Source organism: Pichia kudriavzevii, chromosome 3, assembly GCF_003054445.1.
Source record: "Pichia kudriavzevii chromosome 3, complete sequence".
NCBI classification, from domain to species: Eukaryota; Fungi; Ascomycota; class Pichiomycetes; order Pichiales; family Pichiaceae; genus Pichia; species Pichia kudriavzevii.
Window position 1 is genome coordinate 2,509,238 of NC_042508.1, and position 17,038 is coordinate 2,526,275.

At 36.7% G+C, this 17,038-nt stretch overlaps 10 protein-coding genes across 10 annotated transcripts; 5 read left to right on the forward strand and 5 right to left on the reverse strand.

Annotated features, from left to right (window-relative positions):
- Positions 1 to 111: 111 nt before the first annotated feature.
- Positions 112 to 636, reverse strand: C5L36_0C11610 (uncharacterized protein; the record flags this gene model as incomplete). The annotated part of the gene is made up of 1 exon (XM_029466872.1): positions 112 to 636. One exon carries the CDS (start codon positions 634 to 636, stop codon positions 112 to 114), a length of 525 nt encoding a protein of 174 aa, XP_029322732.1.
- A 53-nt stretch (positions 637 to 689) lies between these two features.
- On the reverse strand, positions 690 to 3,524 carry C5L36_0C11620 (uncharacterized protein; the record flags this gene model as incomplete). Its single annotated transcript, XM_029466873.1, has 1 exon — positions 690 to 3,524. One exon carries the CDS (start codon positions 3,522 to 3,524, stop codon positions 690 to 692), a length of 2,835 nt encoding a protein of 944 aa, XP_029322733.1.
- A 605-nt stretch (positions 3,525 to 4,129) lies between these two features.
- On the forward strand, positions 4,130 to 5,257 carry C5L36_0C11630 (uncharacterized protein; the record flags this gene model as incomplete). Its single annotated transcript, XM_029466874.1, has 1 exon — positions 4,130 to 5,257. The coding sequence occupies one exon, from the start codon at positions 4,130 to 4,132 to the stop codon at positions 5,255 to 5,257; it is 1,128 nt and encodes a 375-aa protein (XP_029322734.1).
- A 75-nt stretch (positions 5,258 to 5,332) lies between these two features.
- C5L36_0C11640 (uncharacterized protein) lies at positions 5,333 to 6,736 on the reverse strand (the record flags this gene model as incomplete). The annotated part of the gene is made up of 1 exon (XM_029466875.1): positions 5,333 to 6,736. The coding sequence occupies one exon, from the start codon at positions 6,734 to 6,736 to the stop codon at positions 5,333 to 5,335; it is 1,404 nt and encodes a 467-aa protein (XP_029322735.1).
- A 575-nt stretch (positions 6,737 to 7,311) lies between these two features.
- On the forward strand, positions 7,312 to 8,997 carry C5L36_0C11650 (uncharacterized protein; the record flags this gene model as incomplete). Its single annotated transcript, XM_029466876.1, has 1 exon — positions 7,312 to 8,997. The coding sequence occupies one exon, from the start codon at positions 7,312 to 7,314 to the stop codon at positions 8,995 to 8,997; it is 1,686 nt and encodes a 561-aa protein (XP_029322736.1).
- Positions 8,998 to 9,071: 74 nt separating this feature from the next.
- C5L36_0C11660 (uncharacterized protein) lies at positions 9,072 to 10,244 on the reverse strand (the record flags this gene model as incomplete). The annotated part of the gene is made up of 1 exon (XM_029466877.1): positions 9,072 to 10,244. One exon carries the CDS (start codon positions 10,242 to 10,244, stop codon positions 9,072 to 9,074), a length of 1,173 nt encoding a protein of 390 aa, XP_029322737.1.
- Positions 10,245 to 10,342: 98 nt separating this feature from the next.
- On the reverse strand, positions 10,343 to 10,999 carry C5L36_0C11670 (uncharacterized protein; the record flags this gene model as incomplete). Its single annotated transcript, XM_029466878.1, has 1 exon — positions 10,343 to 10,999. One exon carries the CDS (start codon positions 10,997 to 10,999, stop codon positions 10,343 to 10,345), a length of 657 nt encoding a protein of 218 aa, XP_029322738.1.
- Positions 11,000 to 11,258: 259 nt separating this feature from the next.
- C5L36_0C11680 (uncharacterized protein) lies at positions 11,259 to 13,115 on the forward strand (the record flags this gene model as incomplete). Its single annotated transcript, XM_029466879.1, has 1 exon — positions 11,259 to 13,115. One exon carries the CDS (start codon positions 11,259 to 11,261, stop codon positions 13,113 to 13,115), a length of 1,857 nt encoding a protein of 618 aa, XP_029322739.1.
- A 286-nt stretch (positions 13,116 to 13,401) lies between these two features.
- On the forward strand, positions 13,402 to 14,994 carry C5L36_0C11690 (uncharacterized protein; the record flags this gene model as incomplete). Its single annotated transcript, XM_029466880.1, has 1 exon — positions 13,402 to 14,994. One exon carries the CDS (start codon positions 13,402 to 13,404, stop codon positions 14,992 to 14,994), a length of 1,593 nt encoding a protein of 530 aa, XP_029322740.1.
- Positions 14,995 to 15,220: 226 nt separating this feature from the next.
- On the forward strand, positions 15,221 to 17,038 carry C5L36_0C11700 (uncharacterized protein; the record flags this gene model as incomplete). Its single annotated transcript, XM_029466881.1, has 1 exon — positions 15,221 to 17,038. The coding sequence occupies one exon, from the start codon at positions 15,221 to 15,223 to the stop codon at positions 17,036 to 17,038; it is 1,818 nt and encodes a 605-aa protein (XP_029322741.1).

Sequence of the window (17,038 nt, forward strand, 5' to 3'; positions counted from 1 at the left end):
GTAGGTCTAATTAACAGTATACCAATTGTCGAGACAATAAAAAAGTTAAAAAAAATAGTAACTAATCAACAAAGCGATATTTAGTACAAACAAAATGGGAGCTCGCACGCGTCAGATCAACAGGTTGTCTAATTCGAACTCCTCACCCTCAAAATCACTGTAGTCCTTATCGAAAATATCCTTATACCAAGATTGGTAGTCTGATGCTTCTTGGTGGTTTCTACATATTATGTGTTTACCACTCCTAATTTCGAGAACCGTGACAACCCATGCCTTTAATTTTAATAGAATAATTTTTATAGTAGACATACAAGCTTCTACTTTGAGACTATGGCCGTTATATGAATTCATTAAACTTTTATTCGATACCTGACTAGCAAAGCTGTCCTTGTTTCTTAGTAATCTGCCTATGAAAAAAATCTCTTTGCATCCATCTGAAAATATTTGATCTAGTTGACTAGATGTAGTTTTATGCACGACTTCCATTGTACGAGATGTAAATATTGTATTAACTGACTTCAAAATAAGTTCTTCAATAGTATAGAAAAGGTTTCTTATATGTACAAATAAAAGGTGTGTGTCTTTCAGTTTTTCAAAAGAAAAAAAAATATACAGTAGCATCCCTCTTTTGAACATATGTTTCCATATTCTCAAAAGCAAATATGTGTTACATGTACTAATGTGACTGATCATTCGTGGAAAGGAGCTTTAAGTGGGTCAATAACAGAACCAAATTTGGTGATGACGCTTGGAGTAATCAACTTTTGGTGGGTCTTTGTTGTGCTCCATTCTTTACCCATCGGAGTTCTAAGAGAACGCTCGTACTCTTCCCATGTCTTAAAAGGATATGGGACCTTATCAGCTTGGTATTTAGTTGTTTTCTTGATGATTCTTTCGTTAATTATAACATTCTTTTTACCTTTATCAAGCCGCTTATCTTTGGTAACGACGCCTTGAATAGTCTTAACGATTTTCCGTTTCTTTGTCTTTGGAACACCCCAACCATCATCTTCATCACCTTGACCTGCCCAGGAGCCCCAACCGGGAGTTGTTAATTCTACTTGTTTATCCCCTTCCTCTTCCTCGACTTCCCGTTTTTCTTGCTCAAATTCTTCTATTAAAACGTCATCTCCTGCAAATGCCTCCTTGATTAGATCGGACTGTTTAAACATACGATTGTCATCAACATCATCACCGTCACTTTCATACTCATCATCGGAGCGAATAGGTTTTTCATCTAGACTTGCCCTTTTCTGATCTTGTTTAACAGCTTTCTTCTTCGGGTCTACTATAAACAATGTCTCTTTGTTTTCAATAGAAACTAAACCATCAGTACTTTCTTTTTTCTTGCCAGTATTCTTCTTCAAAAGTTTTTTCGAAATCTTAGCTTCCGACTTGTCTAATCTTGAGGATGAAGCATCAACAACTTTGATTTTGCTAGAAACTCTGCCTCTATCCTCCTCATCAGCACTATTTTCAGAATCTCCTTCTGCTAACCATGGATTAGAATCATCTTCCACACTTTCTGATCTTATACCAGTTCCTTCATTGTCTCTGGTGCCTCTTTCTTCAATAACTGTGGGTTTGTATCTCTCTTCTTTGTCCTTCTTTAATCTATTTTGCAACAACCTACTATCCTCTTCATCCAGTTCTTTCATTAACTCTTCATTCAATTTACGGTTTTCGGCAGATGCAACCAAAGCCGCAGGTGTATACATTCTTCTACCAGTATTCATGGAAACATTAACACCATCTACTTCTCCATTTTGAATATCTTCGTAGTCTTCGGCATCCCTTAATCTTTTCAAATTATCAATCTCCTTCAGTTTGACTAATCGTTCTCTTTCTTCGGCATTCTTCATAAAATCCATTGCTAGGACACCTTTTCCAATCTTTGACAATTTTTCATTATCCAAATTTTCGACATTATCAACGTCATTCTCGAGGTCGGACAAATCTCTTTCATCATCACTACTTTCGCCATCCTTTTTACCCAACTGTTTTTGCTTTAGCTTCTCACTTTGTCTCATCATTTCTTCAATTTCATCCCTGGTTGATTTATCCTTCGACATACCAGACTTAATCATTTGCTTGGCCCATTGAGAGGTATTTTTATGTTTCAAAGTCATTCTTTCCTTTGCACGATGATAGTTCGAGTCCTCCTTATCCTCTTCAAGGTCGCTGCCATCTTCTTGGCGATTAACTTGTGAAATCAACATCTTCTCCTTCATCTTTTCCTTTCTTAGTTGTCTCCTGTAAGCCTTGGATTTAATTTTCTTCAATCTTTTGGAATCTTTCATACCTCTGTACATCAATTCTCTCATTAGCCTCAATTCGTTGGTACGTTTCAGCATTTCAGCCTTCGATAGTTTTGCTGTTTCTATATTTTCAAATAAATCTTCAGTTTTCTTTGACTCTAAATTCGATTGGTCTATAATGCTATCTAATTTGGATTCAAAGTCATTAACAGCAATATCATTATCGGTTTTGAAGGCTGAATTTTTATCTAATTGGGGTTTTTCAGGGACAAATGATAACACCTCTTTATCTCTATTCTGTGCAATTATATCTCTCCACCGATTGACTTGTTCCTTTTGAATTTCATAAGCAGCACGTCGCTCATGACGTTTTTGGATATTAACAGGCAACGGAATAGCAAATGCCGAATTCTCATCATTGTGAAGCTTATTTTGTTCATCTTCATCTAACTCAACATTGTCTAGTTCTTTTAATTGTTTATTATGCTTCGCAATATCACGGATTAACTCTTCATTCTCATTATCCTGTTCTTCATCGTCTAGGTTTCCCAGCATATCGTCCAAAGAAAGAGAATCACCCAAATTAGGTAGGGAAAACTCATTTTCATTTAGTTTATCATTGATCAACACTTTTTTGGCTTTCTCGGATGGATCCTTCTTAATTTTCGATTTTAAACTCTTCATCACTGAATCAAGCTGCACTTCTTCACCTTCGGAAATGTTCATTTCATCAAATGGATCATCTTCGGAATCAGATTCAGATTCAGAGTTGGATTCAGAGTCTGAGTCTTCGCTATGACTTCCCTCTCCCTCTGTAGCAGAGGAGTCGTCATCATCCTCGTTGAAAACAAGCTTATCATGCTGCTTGCTCTGAGAATTACTCTTCTGTACTTTAAGCTCAGAATCATCTCTGTCCCAAATTTCAGAGAGCGTCATTAGCTCACCCTCATCTACAGATTCCCAGCCATCTTCATCTTCACCAAATTCGTTTAGTCTTTCAGAGACATCACCCTTAGTCTTAGACATATAGTCATCTAAATCATCATCACTTCCCAATGCGTTATCAGAATCCAATTCTTCATCATCAAAAGGAACTTCATCGCCCTCTCCATCATTATCAACGTTGGAGGATCTACTATTAAGAAATTTGGATGCATCAAGAATTGCATCTTTAAAATTTTCTTTCACTGTTGTCTTGGAACGAACATTAGAGTTTTTCCCTTTGGAGAAACTTGATTTCCCATTACTTCTATTTTTTTTGGCCATTTTATTTCGGTGTCTGGTAGGAAATATGTCTTTTGTTATACAAGAAAGTAATATCACCAAGATAAAATAAACCTTTTCAACTGAAGAATAATTTTTTCTATACAAAAGAATTTAAAACCTGAAAAAAAAAAATCTTATAAAAGAAAAAAAAATAAAAAAAATTCATTCTCTTCCCCCCCCCCCCCCCCCCCCCCACTTCTCAACATTCTAATACAGACCTACCCCTCCACTTTAAAATTTCCCTAACAAGAAATCCCGATGCCGGAGGAGGTGTACACAATAAACACTTGCTATATCTCTACATTGCACCTCAATTACAAGAGTATTCTCTCCTCCATTGGGGAAACTTCGCCACCTCACAGAATGTAGCTATAAATGAACACAAAAGTGCCCCCTAGATATCTGGAAAAGTTGAGAGATAGTAATGTGCAGCATTGGAACTACTGGTTCCCAACAATAAAAACCTAAAAGTGTGGCTTTGGTTACCACACTTGGAGGGTGCAGTAGCCTGTGAATTGTATTTAAAGTGGGTATCTACTCTCCTTTTTGCCCTTTTTTTTTTCGGTAACGTTTCTTTGAGACAACCAAGAAATTATACTACAGAAATGCCAGGCATCAGCACAAAGTCGATTCATGCCGATCAATCCTTAAACAGGGTTCCAGATGTTGTTCCACCAATTAATGTAACCACAACATTCCGCTACCCGGATGACCCAGATGATATCATTCCTGCTACAGAGTACCAAAACGACTCTTACGACCCTTCTACTTCAACACCAATATACTCTAGAATTGGACACCCAAACTCTGCAAGGATTGAGCAAGTGATGAGTGAACTATTAGGTGGTGAGACGGTTATATATAATTCTGGTTTAAGTGCCTTCTTTGCTGCAATTATGTACTTTAATCCTAAAACTGTTGCAATTGGTGACGGTTACCATGGCTGTCATGGTATATTGGAACTCTTAAAGAGAAACTATAACCTGAAAATCGTCGGTTTAGATCAGTTAGATCAGCTGGCTAAAGGTGATTTGATTCACATTGAGACACCTGAAAATCCCTTCTCTCGTGTTCATAACATCGCCTATTATGTTTCCAAGGCAAAAGAAATTGGCGCTTTCACTTTAGTCGATGCCACCTTTGCCCCACCTCCATTGTCAAATCCATTTGATTTTAATGTTGACATGGTTATGCACTCTGTAACTAAATATTTTGGTGGACATTCTGATTTATTGGCCGGTGTTTTAGTTACTAAAGATCCTGCAGTAAAAATACAATTGGCTCGTGATAGGGTTGTCCTCGGTACCAACATTGCAAATTTGGAGTCTTATCTGTTGTTGAGATCTTTAAGAACGTATGAATTAAGAATTGAAAAGCAGAGTGATTCCGCAACTAAGCTTGTTAAATATCTATCTAGCAACAGAGCTAAATATCCGAAAATTACAAGTATCTATCATTCTTCTCTTCAGAAAGACGACTTTGTTGATGCTCAAATGACGGGCGGTCATGCTCCGGTTTTCTCTATCGAATTGGATACTCCCGAAAACGCAAAATCCTTGCCTTCAAAACTTAAATATTTCCAACATGCCACTTCTTTAGGAGGTGTTGAATCTTTAATTGAATGGAGAGCTGTCACGGATAAAAACGCAAAAAAGACCTTATTGAGAGTCTCTGTAGGTGTCGAAAATGTGGAAGATTTGATTGCTGATTTCGATCAAGCGTTGAAATCCTAGGTTGTAACGAAGAAATAAAGTTTAACTTACTTATTCCCAAATATATAATTTTAGCTAGTTTATAGAAGTCTTTATTTATATTTTCACATACTCAAAGTTTAACTTTTTCATCTCTAACTCTGAGTCAATTTTGTTCCATTTGGTGTTTTTAAGTTTAAGATTAGATCGAACCCAATCTAATTCGGTAATAGTCTCCTTGAAATCCCAACTTAACTCATCAATTGAAAAGTTCTCAACGCCATCTGAAGCGAACACTAAATTCTGCACATTCTTTGCTAATCTGCTGAAGTTTCTAATTGGTATTTCGCATTTCTCGATCAAGATATCAACCCGTAAAGCATTTATTCTATAATTGTTGGGGTTTTCAAGGAACTTAAAATCAATCTCGGACGGCTTATCAAAGTTTTCAATTGTCAAAACATCCAAATTCTTGGGGATTTCAAAAACTTCATTTTCCCCCAAGTCTTCATCCAACCTTAACCTTATGTTTTTGACAAAATCCGGAAGAAATTCAAACCATTGGGATGGTAGATTTCTGTCGGCGATTGTGTCCACTTTGTTCATATATTCCATGATATGTTTTAAATTACCGGTATATATCAAATCAGTTCCAATCCATCGAAACATTATCCAATTATCGTCATTTTCATTGAAACCATGACAAGAAACACTGTGACACCATGGTGGATTGATTGGATTATCCAACGCCAAGTTTATATAAATTTTAACACTAGATGTTTCTAATTCAAGTAGTCTCTTTGAAATTTTCCAAAAAAGTTCATTGCTTAACAACCCCATATTAACGTGAACTTCCAATTCAAACTTTATTCTTATATTTTCAACCCTCAAAATTGAATTTATTAAATTCTTGATAGAGCTACAATCTTCCAGCTTCCATATTTCAAATTGATGAATCACAAATGTATATTCCCCTTTAGAACTAATTTCCATGAGTTTTTCTGGGTTACCTAAATTGGTGGCCAATTGATATGTACTCAATTCAACTTTGTTGTGAAATGATCTAGGTAAGACTTGTTCGGATACTTCATTTGAGAGCTCGTAGAAATGGTTATTCTGTGAGTAATAGTGTAAGTCAAATAACTCCTGGAAATATTGGGGTTCATACATTAAATTCATCCCATCTGAAGAATAACGTCTTTTGAACTTTGAGATAGTAATTTTTCCTTTCTTTAATAACTTTTCAAATACTAAAATCTTGTTTGTAATTTGCATACGATCTTCAATGAACACATCAAAATTAAAATTGATCCATTTGTTATTGTATATTGATATCTTCAAGTTCTTCAGGAATACCATGCTCAAAAATGAGTCACTTTCAATGTTTTCATAGTTATTAATCAAAAATAGTACGATTTCGGAGATGTTGAACCATCTCCGTAATGACAAATTAACTATATGCGATTGTATTTCGATAGGTAATTTTCTCAAAACGAACCAAGCCCCGTCTGTATCCATCATCTTCCTGCTTGCTAGAAGTCTGTATGAACAGATCAAAAGTATGGTGAATAGCAAGAGAAACGTGAGCGTAACAAGTATACTAGCCCCATCTCCGAGTATAATTTAAACTAACTCACTGTAAAGGTTATCGTAATCCGTACCCACTTTTTCGAGTAAATATAGCCTTATATCAGCAATTGTTGCGCTGAACAATCCAAAGTTGTATCTATATTAGACTATTAACATCCATGTCTTCAATATGATTAACTACTCGATAATAAAATCAAATTACGGCTTTTTTTGGCTAAGGTTCATAACCTTAAAAGCAGGTCTTCCTCAAAGGCACAGTCCAGGGGGTATTGCACCTAACTAAAAAATACCACCTCTATCATTGCTTAGTTTGACATGTTTGTAGTACTGATTGATAATTCTCTCTTCTTATATAAGTGAACTGATCATTGCAGAAGAACGATCAGACCAGGTAGTATTAATGCTCTTCGTCTCGAATGGAATTCTCAAATTTTGTAAGGTCGCATTAAACATGAATCTCTCGTTCATTTGCACAAAACACTGTGATGCCTTTTTTTTTAGTTTGAATGTATCACTTTAATATACACGCAATAATGTCAAAACTGAACAAAAATAAAACCAAAACTAGTTGGGTTGAACCCACTTGGGAAGAATTTAGCTTAGAATATGGAGATAATCATTTCTTATCCAGCTTGAGTGGTGAGATCACTTATACTCAAAACAATGGTTTGAACCAAACATCCATTAGACAGTATAAACAATTTCAAGATCAAAACGCCGAAATAGGCTTTATGACGCCTCCGGCGGCTGACCTCCAGCTTGAAAAAGCTGTCAATGAAAACTTACATGGATTGTTTGATTGCGAAAAGTTTAATAGCTTGCCGGATTTGCAGTTAAGTGACCTTAACCAAATTGAATTTAACAATTATCTCAAGTTAAATCGTGTTGTTGAGTTCCAAATAAATGATACTGAGGAGACCAGATTAAATTCAACAAATGCTGTTGAATTCCCAACTCACGAATCAGTCATGAGAACGGGGTTAGTTTTCAATTCAGGTGGTCTACCTGTTCATTCAATGTGGTGCCCCCTCAAATTCAATGACAAAAAATACTTGTTTTTATCCGTTGTTGAAGAAGATACCGAACTGAGTGAATTCTCAACGAGCTCTTCCTGTATTCGAATTCTTGAATTTGATAATGGTAAATTTGAATTAACTAAAACAATCTTACTTGATTCTGTAGTAAAGGAATTTCAATTTTCAACAATCTCTTCAGACAGTATTGCTTTATTAGGTTTGACTTTATCTAACGGCACTATCGAAATATGGAAAATTACACAGGATACAGTCACTGGTCCAACCTCGTTTCATCGAGTGTCAAGTGGTCCAGTAATTTTAAAACTTGATAATCCTTTATTGCTACTGACATGTTGCACATTCTCAAGTACAGATACAGTTATTGCTGGTACAAACCGTGGTTATATTGCTCAGTTTAGAGTTTCTACACAAAAACTTGATTATTTGATCCCTACCAAGACGTGTGGAATTACAAATATCAAATGTTTTCTACCTGTTATGGCAGATGCCAGGAACTTGTCAGTCACTTTCTCATCCTCTGATTTTAGTAGCTATTTCATGAAGTTACCATTACCTAATTTCCGAAGTTCGATTCTTAACAATATTGCACTTTATGAAATCGGAATCACCAATAAAGATCTAATGTTTGACAGAAACACTGACCAGCTTAGTAACTTAAAAACTGTCCTATCCGTTGAGCATCCTAATTACATTCGTGTGAGTACCATATCCAATCCAAGTAGTATGTGGAGGTATAGGCTTGATAATGATAAAGATATATCATGTATAGCCGTGCAGAAAACATCTGGGAAGATACAAGAAAATGGTCTTATGGTGTTTACTGGACATTCCAATGGTTCAGTAAGACTTTTCAACTTTTTCAATGTGCATACGACTTATGAACGTAAGTATACATCATCGAGCATTCGTTTAATGAAGATGAATAGGTCGGCTCATAACCCGTCCAAATTCTGGCTGGATTTGAACTATGAGGTTGGTAGATTGGGTGATATTGTAAAAAAGGATCCATTTAAACAGGTATCAATTGCTAAAACGAGAAATATTAGGATAGTTGATGACATTATGCTATGTCCTTTATGTGTGTCTTCGCTTGATAATTCTGTAGCTGTGTTGTATGATAATGGTCTGGTTGTTCTCGAAGAGCTGTTAGTATAGCAATGTATTATGATGAAACTAAACAATAGTAAAATAGGAATGTAAATTATTTATAGGTTATACAGTGTAGTAATTCACCAATAGACATTGAATTTGTTGTGCTTGGCATATTCATCCAATCCGCCTACTAGATCAAACGCATCTATTCCAATGTCGCGTAGGTATTTAGCAGATAATCGTGAATCATTACCCCTTTTACACACACATATAATCTTATGATTCGGCAGTTCAGCTTTCAGAGTGTCTAGATCTTTTCTAATCAGAGATGTATAGGGGATATTAATAAGTGGTAAGTTAACGTAGTCTTTAAAATTTGCAATTTCAAATTGTTCCGTTGGCCTGACATCTAAAATAGTGTATGAGTCTAAAGCTGATAAATCTGAAAATGATAGTCTGTACTGGTCTTCAAGGACATCATATTGAATGTCCCCGCAAAACAAAGAATAGTTGAAGTTTTGAATATAAGCCCTATTCATTGTATTACAAACACAGTCTTTCTTTTTACCTCTCATTTTAAAACTTTTTAACATTTGGCCATTATTATCCATGTAACCCGAATACATCATCATGATAGGTTTATAGGGATTTGAACTATTATAAAAGCCTGTCAAAATTTTTATCGTTTCAATCGACATCATCGTTCCAACTAGACCAACGCATGGGCCTATAACACCGTTATCTGAACACGTTGCTATGTTTTCTGGTTTTGTTGGAACCGGGTTAATACACCTATAGCAGGGACCATCTTGAAAGTTTAGAACCATTAGTTGACCATCAGTTTTAACAGACGATGCGTTTACCAAAGGAATATTTAAGACCACACAAGTATCGGAAATAAGATACTTTGTAATTGGATTGTCAGTGCAATCTAAGACTAAGTTGTAATCTTTGAATATTCGTAATGAATTCAAGCTGCTCAGGCATTCAGTATGCAAATTTATGTTCAAGTGTGGATTGAGTAGGTTCATTTTCCTTGCAGCAGACTCTGTTTTATACATCCCGACGGTTGATGTGTCATGGATAATCTGACGATGTAAGTTAGACACTTCCACCCTGTCATGATCTAATAGCCCTATTGTTCCTAATCCAGATGCAGCCAAGTATAATAATGCAGAAGACCCAAGCCCACCACAACCAACAACCAAAACTTTTGATGTTTTTAATTTAATTTGCCCCTGTAATCCCTGAAAAACCGGGACTTGCATTTGGCGCCCATATCTACTATATTCTTCGCTGCTTAGTGACATATAAAGTGGTGGTGTTGATTATAATCCTACCTAGATAGATAAAACAAGAGAGGGAAGATAAATACAGTATAAAGGAGGTATACCCTTTTTTTTCTCAATCAGACAACTTTCTGCTTGACGAAGAAATTTTTCAAATACGAGAGTTGCCACAAACCAGTTGCAACTAGTACGATGATTTGAATAATGGTCCATTTGGTAGTTGAAGAGTTTACTGATTCTGATATATCCCTGAAAGCAGCCTCCCTCAATCTGAGTAAAGACTGTTCTCTCTTAATTTGTTGTAGTTTTTTGATTAATTCGTTAGTTTGTAAGGTCAAGTACGAAACGTCATTGTCCCTCTTGGAATCAACAAGAGGTTTTGCATCACCAACAATCAAATCAAAGAAAACCCTGTGTTTAGCCTTTTTAGACCAATTAGTATGTCTAGGAGTAATACAGAATTTGTGTTCACCAGAATCAAGAGACGTGAAGGTAAATTGGCCAATTGGAGAATTCTTTTGAGAAACAACCCTGTGGTTGTTGTCAAAGGTTTCGTCAACAGTGATTTCAACCTTTAAATTACCGTTGTTTTCAACATAGTCATTAAATTGATCATTGAATTCGTAAACTGCAAATTTACCAACCGCAATAGTATCTTTAGGTAATTCTTCGAAGAAGCACTTGGTTTCATCAGTGTTGACATAAAAGTGAAGGGCATGTGCTAGTGGTGCCAACACAAAAATTGCCCAAAGAAAAGATAGTGTACGGATAGCCATTATGGTTTGGTTGGTGTAATTGCGTATTACAATTGGCAGCTTCTGAAGAAATAGGTTCAAATAATAACGAGCAACACGTAAGTAAACCAGGCAAAACAAAAAGGAACACTTGTTGATTCCACGAAACCCGAATCCTTTTGAAAAGTTCGAGCTCCAAAAAAAAGCAAAAAAAATTTTATACTTTTTACTAATTTATTTCATCTTGCACCTGGAACAGATTATCAGACTAGCAACTTATTACATCTTTAGCATCAAAAAAATGTCTCGTGGACAGGACGACCCAAGATTTAGTAAAGTTTTCTCAGATCCTAGGTTTAGAACGGTGAGGAAGAAGGATCTGAAGGTGCAGCTAGATGATAGATTTAACAAGAAAGACCTAAAAAAAGACTTCACTCTTTTAAAGTCCAGAGCAAAGGTTGACAAATATGGTAGGAAAATAAAGGAAAATAATGACATTGTGGATAATTTAGATAAATATTATAATGACCAAGTAGATGGTGATGACGATGAAAGTGTAGAAAGTGAAAATAGTGCTGATGATAGTGGAAAGTCAGCTAATGACATATCTGAACCTTCATCTGACTCAGATGATCAAAACTCCGAAGAAGAAATTGGAAGCAGAAAGGAGGATGATGATGATGGTGATGAGGAGGAAAGTGGAGCCACTCAATTAGATGAAGATCCTTTGGCAATTGCCAGGGGTTTAATTGGCAATGATTCAGATTTAGATACTACATCAGATGAAGAATCGGACGAGGAGGATGAAGAAGTAGAAGCTTCTGTCGAATCTGAAGATGAAAAGGAAAAAATCCCAGAACAGGAACCGACCAATAGGATTGCTGTTGTCAACTTGGATTGGGACCACTTGAAATCCAGCGATTTGTTTGCAACCTTCAACTCTTTCCTTCCAAAAGATGGTGCCATTCAATCTGTTACAATATACAAGTCCCAATATGGTAAAGAGAGGCTAGCAGATGAAGAAATTAATGGACCTCCAAAGGAAATTTTCAAGCCATTGAAGGAAGATAACGAAAGTGATGATGATGATGGTGATAGTGACGACGATGACCTCGATGTTGCAAAAGCTAGTAAAAAATTGATTGAAGAAAATAATGGTGAAGAAAGTTTTGATTCCACTGCACTAAGGAAATACCAATTGCAACGGTTGAGATATTACTATGCCATTGTTGAATTCAATACAACTGCAAGTGCTATTGAGATATACAAGGCATGTGATGGAACAGAGTTTGAGAGCAGTGGTAATTTTTTTGATCTCAGATACGTCCCAAATGAAATGGAATTTGATGACACAGATATTAGAGATTCATGTACTAAGCTAACTACTAATTATCAACCAATTGAGTTTTCTACAGACTCGTTGAGAAATAGTAAACCAAAATTGACATGGGATGAAACACCTATTGAGAGAGTTCAAATACTAACTAAATCCTTTAAACAAGGCGAACTGGATGACTTAGATTTGAAAAATTATCTTGCAAGTGATAGTGAAGATGAACAAGTGGAAGATTCCAGTATCAACAAATATAAACAACTGGTTGGAAATTTAAGTTCCAAGAAGTCAGATTCTGAGAATGGTGAAGATGATGAGGGAGAAGATGATGTTGACATGGAAATCACATTTACACCAGGTGCCTCGATAACAGAAAAGGCTAAAAAAGAAGAAGAGTTGAGTGCAATTGAAAAACTAAGAGCCAAAGAGAAGGAGAGGCGGAAGGCACGTAAACAAAAAATCAAGGAATTAAAGAAGCAGAGTCAACAAAAGAAAAGTAGAAGGAACAATGAAGACACCGATGAGAACAAAGAAGCCAACGAACTTGTTATGGATCACATTGGTTCCGAGGCAGCCGAATTGGACCATTTTAATATGAAAGATGTGGAAAAGCTTGAGAAACTCAAGAATAAAAAGAACAAACACAAGAACAAACGACAACGTGAACAAGAGCGAGAGCTTGAAGAACGTCTTGCAAACCATGGCAATGAGAAGTTGGAAATTGATGAACGTTTTTCTGAAATGCTTGATAATCATGCCTTCGTTGGTGGTTCAGCATTATTACAACAGGAAAGAAAGAAGACAAAGAAGGAGAAAAAACATTAAGCTTGTGGTTTACCCTTCCAGTGTCTCAAGCATATATAGAAGTTCTAAATATTATGTACCAATACTAAAAGCATGTAATAGTGATCCAAAATGATAAACCCATTGGTATGTTCAGGTGAAGAAACCTATAAGGGTAATGCCATATATCCTTCTGAGCAGGGAGCTCACGAGCCTCGCAGAATAATTTCTGGGCTAAAATTGGAATTTTAAACTCTGCCCCACAGGTTAGTTAAAGTGCAGGCTTTTTCACCTTCCAAGCAATCATCGATCTAAGAAGAATCGGAACATGGGTAACAGTCCAAGTACAGAAGATAAGTTTCAAACTCTCACGGTTACAAGAGAAAAATTGCACCAGACCTTTCGTCGTTTAGCCAAGGAGAGGACGCCAAGTGTTGACCTTTTAACTATATCTAGGGGAATATTTGGAGAAGTGAGAGGACTGGATGAAACTGTCTCTTTAGAACATCTAAAAGACAAGACTGGTGTAAATGATGATAATATCTGGAAACTTTACAAAAGCCTCTCTAAATGGCCATGCCTTCGTGATTTAAATCAAGAAGATTATAATTATTTTACTTTAGGAGAAATAGTGATCTTGACGTTCTTGCTGAATGGTGGTTTTAGGAAACTAGGACTAGATGGGAACTACTTTACTAAATTGGTTTTCATTTTGGCTGCTCATGTTAAAGGTGAGAACAAGTGCCAAGCTGAGAAACAAAGTATGGAAATCGAACAAGCTGATGATACCAAAAATGAAGAAGTTGAAGTGATTGTACAGGATGGTGTTATAAAATGGGAATTACTGCCCATTGTTCAATCGTTTGATCAAGTGGAGGCGGGAATCATGGATAGACACACATTGGAGGAATTAATCAAAGCATGTTTGTCTATGTCGGTAATGAGATATATTGATAACGCATTTGATATTGATTACAAACACCAGATCAGTTCGTTGGTTCACACTATATACAGTGAAGGATTAACGCTACAGAAATTTGAAAATAACGTTGTAGACTTTACGCCTAATCTTTTGATCCCACTAACCAATCTGTTTGGCAAATTGTTGCTGCCGGATGATCCATCGTTGCATACGGACGGAAAGAATTTAAGCATCCCCCTGCTTGCACAACTCTCAACAGTGACAAATATTGAAAAGATGCTGAAATCAAAAGCCTTGTACCAAGGTTCAAGGGACGGATTTTCAATCAATTCGATATTGACCCATACAAGTAATTACAACGCAGAGACAGTTTTATTGATTACCGGGAAAATTGCTGATAAGGGAAAAGGGTTGTTTTATAAGTATTTCCCTCGATTCCATCCAGTGGTGGAGGCAGAACCAGTTGTAGGGAAAAGGTTCCAAATGGCAATAATACTCAATGCTCCCTGGCGAGTCTCAAATACTAAGAATTTCTGTGACGACTTGACTGTAGTGCAGCTGTCTCCGAGACAGATGACATTAAAATCTAAGGAGGCGTGCTTTTATTTCAGTAACATTGGTTTAGGACTTGGGGTAGGCAGCCCACCCCCACTGAAATCCAAACATGGAGGCAAGATTACCTTTAGGTTAAGGGGCATATCTTTGACTATCGACAATTCTCTCGAAGTGGGTAATTGGAGGGTTGAGGATGTATCTGATAGTATGTTTGGCTCTACCTCTGGAGCGCCATCTATATATGGGGACTGGTGGTTCAAAATACGAGAGGTCGAGGTTCTTGGACTCGGAGACAATGAAACTTTCAGTGAACAAAAGCGTCGTTTGGAGTGGGAGGAGAAAGAAGCAGAGCGTCGACAGGGGCTCAATGATTACAAGGAGGGTCGTGCGTTGCTTGAGCTTGCGGGAATTGTAGGACAAGGGGGTTCTGGTGGATCTGTTTGAAGACAAAATGAGTTACGTAATATAAACTCCTACTTAGATCCTTTATCGTCCGGTAAAAATTGAAGATGTTGATCTTCCCAGAATTGATTGTTGAGATTGAAAATAAGAATTTGTGCATCGAATTTTTTTTCTTTTTTTGATTTTCCTTCTCTTTAATACTGCCTTTTTTCTTTCCTGTCTTTGTTCTCTAAACGTTCCCGGAATAGAGTGTTACACACAGTAGATCATGGCCGTCATGCCCGCTCCGTCCACAGTTACACCTAGTGCATCATCCGAATCTGTCAAGACAGTCAAACAAACGTCATCCCCATCTTTTATCCACAAGCTCTATGCCATGCTTGAGGAGCCTGAAATGGACGAGTTAATATGGTGGCATGAAAACCAGACTAATTTCTTTGTGAGACCATGTGAAGAGTTTACTAAGAATCTTTCCAAGTATTTCAAACATGCTAACGTGGCATCATTCATTAGACAATTGAACATGTATGGCTTCCACAAAGTTGATAATAGTAACAGTCATCACAATAATAACAATTCCAGCAATGTCAATGATCATAATAATTCCAACAACACTAATGATTCTAATAACTCGAGTAATGCCAATACTGTTAAAAAGTCGAGTGGACCTAATGAGTCTAATGAGTCTAATGCAGCTGATAACCCCAACATGAAAGATAATGGTAACGAAAACACTAGTAACACTAATCCAAACATTGGATCTGTTAATGCCGAAAAGGATAACAAGGATGAAAAACCTACAGGTGACAAGGATGCGGGTAATTCTAGTCGCAACTTAGATAACAACCATGGACAGATATGGGAGTTTAAACATAACTCTGGAGTGTTTCGAAAGGGAAATGTTGAGGGCTTGAATAGCATTAAAAGGAGATCCTTCAAAAATACCCCTGACAAAGAATCTAAATTAGTTTATGATATACCGCCTGTACCCTATTCCACTACACTCCATAATGGTGCGACTAACATTGCGGTGACAAATTCGCATATTGCTGGTTCGTCTACTCCTGAAAACTATCATCATATTCAGCAGCTTTTGTTGCAGCAGCAGCAGCAACAGCAGCAACAGCAGCAACAAAATCAACAAAATCAACATTTTAATAGATTGTCATTTGATCAAAATAATCAAAGAAGCTCTATACCTGGACAATACGAGTTTTCTGAGGATCGCAGTACAATACTTTTCCAAGCTCAAATTAGTCAGTTGGAACACGATAGAAATTCTTTGTTTAATCATATAAAGGATCTGCAAGCTTGGAACCACACTCTGCAAATCAAATTTAATGAAATGGCTATAAAAATGGAAGAGATCCAAAAAGTCAATGATATTTACAGAGAAGAACTAGCTCATATTAACTACGATTTTGTTACGACATTGGATGCGATTAGAGACTCTTGTAAGAACCAAGGTGTTCTTGATAATGTTCGCTCAAAGACGCTACAAAGAAGTGCCTATAGAGATATGACCTTTAAAAACTTAGCATATCAGTACCAGGGACCCGTCCAGGTACAAGGTATGCAAAATGTTTCTAACATTCCTAATCCTGTTCCAGCTGGTCCTGTTTCTCACATAAGAAATGGAAGTTATTCGACCTTAGCTAATCGAAATTCTTCTACTGCATCCGTTTCATCGAACCCTTATTTTACTGCTCTAAAAAGACCATCAACTTCTACCAGCGGACTAGGTAATTCAAATACAAATGTCAATGCCAATGTAAACGCTAGTACTACTCCAAATGTTAACACAAGCACAATTTCTGGGAATACTAATCCGCCTCCACCAGGGAGTATTCCTCAAGGTTCTGAGACTCCTTTCCAGAGAGATATTAGATATTCTGTTTCCACATCCTCAGGAAGGACAAGAAATCCTTCAATTTATGACCCTCTCCAGCCGTTGCCAGTACAGGCAAGCTTTTATCCTGTTGACATAAATTCCTTAAGTAGACAACATTCGTTATCACAGGTTTATGTTACACATAGAAAAGAAGAGCTGGACGATAAAAAGGATGTGAAAAAACAAAAGCATTGA